A 9,448-nucleotide genomic window follows, 5' to 3' on the forward strand; every position below is an offset into this window, starting at 1 on the left:
TCCTGCTAGCATATATGCATCAAATTCCTCTGACTCCTAGCTGTCACTGATTGATTTACTTAAACACTATGTATTCACTAACCTGTAAATACGTCTGACAGGAAGGAGAAGACACAACAAAAAGGTTCTTTAACCACTTGAAACCACAATATCATGACTAATGGACATGGTGTTTGAGGGATTGATGCCATTTGGAGGGTTCTCAGTTGACCCCTGTCATACGTACAGAACTGTGCCTTCAGTCCTTGGAGGGGAAGAAACTTGTCTTGCTTTAGCATGCTGGAGGTTCACTAAGCACCTTTCCTACTATGCTTATTTCTTGTAGGTTGCATTCAGAATTGAACGGATGTTTTAACTATTTGAGATAGTGAATGGTTAAGGATTCTTATACATGCTTTACAGGTACACAGTACAACTAAAACAGTTGTGTCCCAGAAAAAGCAGTATTTTCTGTAGCTGTGAGCAGCACTGGTACTGGAGCCTAGCTGGTAGACCTGTCAGTGTGTCCCAATCAAGACACTTCCAAGTGAATATTTAACAGATGGTCTCACATCCATTCTCTTTCCTCTTCCTAGCTGATAAAAAATTGGTGTTTTTTTACTCAAACAGAAAAAATTATATCTAATATTTTTCAGTTTTGCTCATCCTGGGTTTTATTTGCTTACAGTTCTGGGAAAATTGGAAGAAATTATCACAGTTTAGATTGCCATTCAAATGTAGACAATGATTTTACTTGAAGAACTATTTTGTCTTTCTGGAACAATTTTCCAAAGGGAGAAAGAGTTTGTGGGAACCCAGAATGCAGAGAATATTTCTCTGCCTGTTTTTGCCTGTTACCCTCCTGGACAACACTGTTTTTGACCTTCATCCATGGAGAAAATTGCCTACCCTCTGGGAAGAATTAGAATCTACGCTGGTGTGAACTAGGTGATAGAATACTATGTAAGATTGTCACAGGGTGAAAAATTTAGAGTTTTTGGGTTTATTAATATAGTAAGTTGATAAAAGCAAAAGACATCAAAATGGAGGATTGTTGTTGCTCTCCAGACCTTCTTCTTCTTCTAATACTCCATATTCTGCAGTAGAAGTAGTTTGGGATGATTGGATAAAGAATTCCAGAATTCCTGTCTGCATGACCAGACAATTTACTAGACATTGGTAGAAAAGTGAAATATCTTTCGTTTTAAGTTTTCTTTGAGTGATTTACCTTTAAAAGACCGTGTAATCTTGATAATTCAGCTTTTCTTGCATTCTCTACTTCATGCTATGTCTGGGTCACGGCAGTGGCTTGTATTTCACTAGTAAGACTTAAACAACTACAGAAGAAAGAGAAGGCTAAAAGTCCCGTTCATCTCTGACTCCTGGCAAAGACTCTAAAAAGCCTCCCCCATCAGGGGAGACAAAATTAAGGCACTGGACTGCATCAGAGTTCAGGAAGATGTTTACAAGGGTTAACAAGATATGCACTAAAATGTGGGACATTGATCTGCGTATTTCCTTCTAAATATTGGTTTTTTGCAACCTCGGGTGTTAATTTGAATAGAATAGCAAATGCATGCTGTTTATGGTAGCCTGAACGCTGTTTCGGAACATTACAGTGAATAAAGTTGTCTGGCCGTTTTATTGCTTGGTGGTCTGTCTTTGAGTTAAAAACCCTAAATAATAATAATAACCTTTAGCATAATTTTCTTTTAGAATTTAATATGTTTGCAAGTGGAACTTGGAAAGTCAAGCATGTAAACAGATAAGTATAGTTACATAATCAAACACAATTTATTTCTCTTATCAGAAATTGATCACCCATGAGAGGTTTGAAAGTGTATGTGAAGAATTAAATAATGCATTACATCGAGAGTGTCAGGCACAACTGCTTTTGAATGAACAAGCACAACAGCTACAGGAGTTAAATAATAAACTAGAATTGCAATTCAGTGAGGAAGCAGATAAAACCCAAGTCTTAAGTGAATCTGTACAGGTAAGATGATTGTTGTTCTCAGTTAGGCACCTGAAATTTACTTTTTGGTGAACAAGCCAAATGTTGCAGTTCTTGTGCAAATAAAATGTAAATGCACACATTTCCATTGAAATTTTAGGGTACTCCAGAAGCACTTTCAAGATGCTACTTCAAGGTATAACATCATTTTTCTGCTCTTGCAACTAGGTGATGTACACTAATATATGTGAAGTGTCTGAAATTTATAGGAGACATAAGTGACAGCAGTCCTAGCTATCCCAAGGTGTTTGCAATTTATAGAAAAAACAAATGAAGAAGTACAGGGATACTTTGATTTTTGATAGAGGTCACAGTAATATTTTAAAACCTGTACTGTCTGTTTCCTGAATATAATCCTAGGATGGAGAATACGTTTATCAGTTAGGAATATGCAAGGTGACGATAGAGAGAAATCCTTTTTCATCAGAATTTAGAATTTTCTGTAGACATAATGAGTAATAAGGGAAAAGATGATGTTATCAGAATCTCTGATAACAAACGAAAAAACAGAGAGAGTATTAGAGGTTTGAAACCAGGTGGATATCTAACATTGGAAGAGAGAAAACTTTGTGATGGCAAGCCAATAATGGGTGATGACCTGAGCTCTGCAGCTTTTATTTATTTTCTATTTAAAGCAAGCTTTGCTGCTTGTATCTGCTCTTCAGCCCTACTACTGTCTTTCCATCTCCCTGGAAGAATTCACAGAAGAATACTCCCCCAGTATTCTGTGAATTGACAACTGAGCAAAAGAGACTGCTTCTCCAGTATTTTGAGAAATAGAAGCACTTGCGAATCTGAGAGACGAAGTGTCAAGCAGGAGGAGAGCCAAAATGATTCAAGCTGCAAAACTAGTAGAAATGTCAGAAATATTGAAAATATAACAATGAAAGTAGATGTCAAGGAGGATGAGTTGCAGCAGAGTTGAGATTTGAAGTGATGTATAACGGAGGATGCTGAAGGATGTTGTTAAATTTATTAAGTAGGGTTTCCACTAGTGGTATTATTTACTAAAAATGCCTTACCCTCACTAAGGGTAAACGACAGTGACATTTCCAATTTACCTGTTGGGTTTTGTGGGTTCTTTTTCTCCCTCACAGTTCTACTTGTGGGTGTTTCATCTCGATGGAAGAATAAACTTATTTAGTGTTTTCAGTCAGGTTGCTTGTTAATAATTGCTATTTGCTTTCTGATATAACTGTAGTGTATGTATACGCTGTGAGTCTTGTGTTTGACTTCTTTGAGAAAGGCTTGATTTAAGATTTTTAAATGGCTGTTAGGAATATAAAGAAGGGAGGGACTAGAAGACAGATCCTATTTGAAGTCTTCATTTGTGTCTACTTTTTATCCATTAATACATGTTTTTTCACCATGTTTTACTTTATTTAAAACACACCTTTTCATTTAGTCAGAGAAAATGCAGAAAAAGGTCAATTGTAGGCAATTAAAATATAGGAGGAAGTTTTAAACAAGTATGTTGCATAGATTATTTGATACTGAATTATATTTTACAGATTCTGGTTTTTATTAATTGAAGGCTAGATACAATTTTTTGGAGACAGTAGTGATCCTAAAATGCATCCTAATTCTGCAGTCCTTTAACAGTTGTTTGCTACTGGAACAACTTCCTTTAGTGTAAAATGCTTGGTTATTGCTGAAAGCTTTAAAGATACAATGCAATGTAATAATGTAGATGATAGGATGGAGGCAAAGAACATTGACAAAATAAACCTTAGGGCTGAAGTTTACTACTTATAGATACACTGATTTGGTTTATTACTCTTTAAGTCTCAATCCTTTCCACGGAGGAATTTTAAACCAAATTTAAGTTGTAGACTTTTTGCTGTGTACTGTCCCTCAACTTAGAAGATTAATTGATATCTCTCAATTTCTTTATGATGTTTACTACAAGAGGCAGCACGAAATTGCATTTTGGTTGTAAGAGCCTGTATCTGTGACTGTATCAAAAAAGGAGACAAGAACAGTTGTGGTAACATGTCAACACATGTTAATGATCTAGTGGTCCTTGATTTTTTTTTTTTAGTCATGCAGATACAATTTTATAATGTATGCATCCTAAATCATCATTTCACCTTCACTTTTTGTCATTGTTTTTTACATTTCTGAACCTGTGTTGAATAAGTGCTTTCAAAATTCAAGTGGCAGTCTAATATAACCTACTTTGATACCAAGGAGTAAAAGTACTTTTTTAATTCTGAGCTCTATATGTTTGGTTTTTAAAATTTAAGAAAAAGTCTCTTCTCTCCCACAGTTTACCACAATCCAACCTTGTTCATGCCTTTATTCACAACAGGAAGAAATGGTCTTTGCCTTTGCCCTGACATTTTAATTGACAGTCCCTTTTCCTTAGCTAATTGGATTTTGTGACTTAAAATGTTTGGGTTTTTTTGTAGCTCTCATTTTTCACGACAGTGAAACAACCTAATCATTGTGATAATCAACATTGCCCTTGTAAAACACTGTTCTTAGAATTGTATAGGTTTTTAAGTGCTTAAGTAATAAAGAAAAAAAAAGCACTGTAAAAAGTAAAATAGAAAAATACATGCCTCCATCTGCATCTTAAGATACAAAATAATATTACTGGTATAGACTAAGTGTATATAAAAATTTGGTGAGTATGGTGACATACAAGTGAGGTCAGGTAGAGTAGAGTATCATGGAGTGAAAAAAAAAAAAACTTGCTTTGAATTCTTTATTCATAATTTTTAAACAGGTAAGAAGAAAAATATTAAAATATTAGATACTTTCACTTTTTATAGCTTGTTTTTAAACTTACAGTTCAGCAGCAATCAGTAAGGAGATATTTTGGTATTCATGTACTTTCATAAAGTAGGCTTATTAAAGGAGTAATACTTAATTTCTTAGCTTTATCAGTTCAGATTTTAATCCTGTATATTTTTATCTTCTTAATGGCATATACCATGGAGACATCCAAAGTAGCCAATTACGTTCAAGGTCAGCTGAAACTAAGCAACTCTTTAATACCACTTCTTTTTATTAGGTGAGGTGAATCATTTGCTCTGATTCCTCATTCTGTGAAGAGAAACTTTTACACAAATGCTAAACAGGTATCAATAACAGACAAATTTTTAATTCCTGTTACCAGCTGGTCTTAATCAAGTAAAATTTTTTTTTTTTTTCCCTATTGATATGCACAGTCTATGTACTTACTTCCTTTTAGGTATGTTAGTGCCTGTAATAAAAAGAATATATTTTTAAGGTTCTATTTATGGAACAAGTTCTATAAATTGTTAATTAATCGCTCCAGTGCAATAGATGTTAAATCATTTAACTTGATACTGATATGCCTCAACATAGACTTCAATACTTGTTTTAGAAGAAGGTACCCTAAATTTTTGGTTTGTTTAATCTGCTGAGTTTAGTGAAGATGCCATTAATTTATGGCAAAATAAGTGAGGAAAAAAAATCTCATCCAAATGCTTTTGTAACACTCACAACAGATGTTTTCTGGTGGGAAGATTTGGAGTGTTTATTTTCAGTACCTATGTCATTCAAATCATACATACATCCTCTCTGTCCAGAGTATCCTTCACTCAACAGGCATATCTGGATTCATTAAATTCAGATGAAGATTGGGATTTCTGTGTTTGTTAGAAGGGGATGTTTTCCTTCAGCAAGCTCTCAGTTTTTGGGTGAATTTGAGGTGAAGGTGGTACACAATTTTCTGCTTTTCATTGCTTTTCCTCTTTATACATTTATAGCCACACATTTTCCCTGAAACGCCATTTCAAATATTTATACAATTTCTTTTACTAATACCATTGCACTTACTTTATAAATCAGTTTTACAGTTATTTCTGAAAACACTGCAGTATTCTAAATTAGAGAAAGGTTAAATGACTTCAGTTACATAAGAAGACCAAGTGATTTTCATGCTTCTCAAAAAGATTGCAGTAAGAATAGAAATAGGATTTGAGATTTTTTTTCCTCTGACATCTTAAGTCAAAAAGGTTGTTAGGATTTGGATGCACTGAGGGATATGTCGATTCTGAAAACTTGTTTGTCACATTGTCAAGAAACTGCATTTCTGTGCATTGCCTGATTAAATGTAAGGCTGTTCTTTAAAGAAAGTAGTATAGATGATTACCCCTAACATCTAACTTAACAGAGAATTTGTATTAATGAAGTTTAGCATGTTAAAGAGAAGCAAGCTCCCTTCTGAATAGGTTAGAAACAAAAATTCATAATTAATTAATTAAATATAGGGGGTTGTTGGTTTTTTTTTTTAGTTTCCACACTATGTTCTGAACACCTAAATAACTTATAAAGTAGGTAAGAATGGATTAGTATTGTCATCTGCTCTGTTCTTAGTCGAAAGAGGTAATGTGTTTTCTTAGTACAAAAAATTACAGGTTAAAGAGATTTGTCACGTATTTCAATTTGTGTTAACACTATTTGTAAAATAAGTAGGCCTGTTCATTTGGCTCTGTTACATAATTTCCACTACTGCTAACTTCTTAGTCTTCAAAGATTTAGGTTAACTAGAAACTGTCATAGAGCTGATCCTTTGTGCTTTTTTGTTTGTAGGTTGCAATGCATTGTATGTGAAATTTAGGTTTATGGGATAGTCTTCCTTCTAGCAGCTGCTGTCTTTACATAATAGGAAGACACATAGCACACAATTGTGGGCTGGAGCTGAGAGCTTTTTTTTGCAAAAGGAAAGAGAACACAATTGAGATAAAGGCTGCATTCTGTTATTACTGAATCTGTATTTCAGATCTCTAAACTTAAACTTCACTTTAAATTTCACGCTTCTGTGGTTTGTCCAGGGAGTTAGATTCATAGAATCACAGAATATCCTGAGTTGGAAGAGACCTACAATGATCATCAAAGTCCAGCTCCTGGCCCTGCATGGGACCATTCCCAACTCACACCATGTGCCTGAGAGCATTGTCTAAATGCATCTTGGACTCTGTCCAGCTGGTGCTGTGACCACTGCCCTGGGGAGCCTGTTCCAATGCCCAATCACCCTCTGGGTGAAACCTTATTTCTAGGCAGGTCATGTCTGTGTATTTCCTTTGTTCTGTATCTAGAACATTCATCAGAATTAGCATTAGTCTAGAGGGAATGAAGTCAGTACACGGCTTTTAGATTTGTTTTTGTGCCATAGTCATCAATGATGCAGCCAAGCAACTATCAACCCAGTTGCTGAAGGTCTGCCTTAACTTTCCTGAGTCAAGTTTTCTGGAAAATATGTAAGTAATGACCAGAATGGGAGAAAGAATAAAGTTAAAATTTGTGGTTATGAACTCATTATATGTTTGCATTAACATGAAGGTCAATGCAACAATGCAAAATATTGTAGTATAAGTCACACAAACATAATTTAATTAGAAGCTGTTATTTTGAAAGGATATCAGCATTACTGTTGTGTTACTGTTTCATTTCTCTGCATTTCCTCTTTTGTCCAGTTTTACAAGTTGAATGTCAGTAATAGTTAAGTTTTGAGCAATGTTAGGGTTTTACATTGGAATTTGAACATGCATTCATACCAGGTGAACGTTTTTTTTTAATTATGCCACTACACAATCTTTTATTGGTTGGTATTAAGAATATTATTCAGGTATATTATTTACTATCTTTACATAGCAAGAAAATAATAAACTGATATCCAAATTGCTGCTACTTTACATTGGAGGGAGAATGAAAGTAATTGGCAGTTTATTACAGAAGTAATTGGCAGCTTATTACATTTATGTTCAACCTAACAGATGTAAACATTATTTATCTAATAAATAAGAAAAAGCATCCCTAAGTAAGAAATTTTCATGTTTTATTTTTAACTTGCTGAAGAGTTTAAGATAACTCTGAGGAAAATGCTCTCACCATTAAAACAATTTGTATGTAACAGACTCTGAGAACACTGTAAAAAGTCATGTTTACATAGCATCACTTTAGCTAATCTTTGAAAGCTAATTACAGCTAGGAGTTAAGTTCCAGGTAAGAATAGGTTTACCCTTCTCCAAAAAATTATGGAATAAGTTTGTTCATGCTAGTCTGATTCAGTAGTCTCATTTCAACAATCACTTTATGAGTCATGCACTTAGGTGCCCTTCTGGTGGTTTGTGGAAGAAGGCAAGTAACCAATACAGGTAGACTGGTGCATGGGAATAATGAAATTGTGGAAACAAGAGTCCACAAATCTGGACTGCAAGTTACTTCTCGACAGATGGCTGACACCTTCGGTTTTTTGGTCCAATATATGACTGACTGGCTCACAGTGAAATCCAGAGTGCTTTAGTATTAATAGTGTAGTAACATTGCCTATTTCAGAGAATACTTTTTGTCCTGAGTCTGATCGCTGCACTATAGTACTAAAAAAAAGATAAATCTGGCATTCTGTCGAGGTTTAGATAGAGAGAAAATATAACTTAAACAAAGTAATTGCATGAACTCACACATTTTTAGTCTTTTACAAGTAGCTTCTGATATTTTCTGGGTAGTCCATTTGTAGGAACTATTTGCCTCCCTTGGGGGAAGGAGAGAATAGATGGAACAATATGAGGATCTAAAAGCTTAATGGTTTTATTTCTGCATTGTAATTATACTAATAAATACCTCTGTCCATGACCTTAGAATTTATAGTGCAGTGAGAAAGATTTATTGACAAGTAATTTGGAAGAAAAATGGGATTATTATTATTACAGTGTGTGGTTATTAAGCATATGTATTTACATATCATTTATCCCTGTTATTTCAAGACCTTCACCTGTCTTTCAGTTTTCACTCAAAAACACGGAAAGGCTTCTTGGTAAATCCAGTGCCTGGGAGATCTTTTTTGTATTATTGGATCAACTACAAAGTAACTGTGTTACCTTGAGATGTACAGAGGGGATCAATAGATCTTTAAAACAGCATGTGATTTTTTAAAGAGTGTGTTCTAAACCCTATTTTTCCTGGTAGTGTAGATATCAATGTGTAGGACTTTTTGCTATACACATTCTATATCTTCTTGATATAGAAGTCCTTTATACATAGATTTGCTTTTTGCTGCTGTTTATCTAGGCTATCTCCAGGGCCTCATCATTTTTCACCTTAGTCATGTTTTCCCATGTTCTCCCTTTCTCTTTTTGTGAAACTTATTCTGCAGATATCTTTATATCTTCTTCTGAAACCATAAGTAAAATCTTTCTAACAGCTATTGAAATATAGTTGAACTGTTGGAATATAATTATGTATCTAACTGGCATAAAACTAAAACAAGAGATGCATTGCTTTGCACTTGTGTTCCCTTGGCTGCATACTATGACACCAGCCATCCCTATCCTTCATATAATTTGATTTTTTAATTTAATTTTACACTCTATTAGGTATTCAGTGATTTTCAAGGGGAAGGTTTTTCAAAATTTGTACCAATTTCAGCGTCCAAAATCTGTACCTATGCTGTCCTCTTTTAATCATGAAGAATATGGACGC

The 9,448-nt window shown here is 34.4% G+C and overlaps 1 protein-coding gene across 2 annotated transcripts in view; it reads left to right on the forward strand.

The window, feature by feature from the left end:
* CCDC171 (coiled-coil domain containing 171) overlaps positions 1-9,448 on the forward strand; it is a 155,176-nt gene that overhangs the window by 77,555 nt on the left and 68,173 nt on the right. For both annotated transcript variants that reach the window (XM_017732890.1, XM_017732891.1), the window contains exon 19: positions 1,790-1,975. In XM_017732890.1, the coding sequence (XP_017588379.1) occupies positions 1,790-1,975 (186 nt within the window). The remainder of the gene's footprint in view (positions 1-1,789; positions 1,976-9,448) is intronic.

This window comes from Corvus brachyrhynchos, unplaced genomic scaffold (assembly GCF_000691975.1).
Source record: "Corvus brachyrhynchos isolate BGI_N302 unplaced genomic scaffold, ASM69197v1 scaffold194, whole genome shotgun sequence".
NCBI classification, from domain to species: Eukaryota; Metazoa; Chordata; class Aves; order Passeriformes; family Corvidae; genus Corvus; species Corvus brachyrhynchos.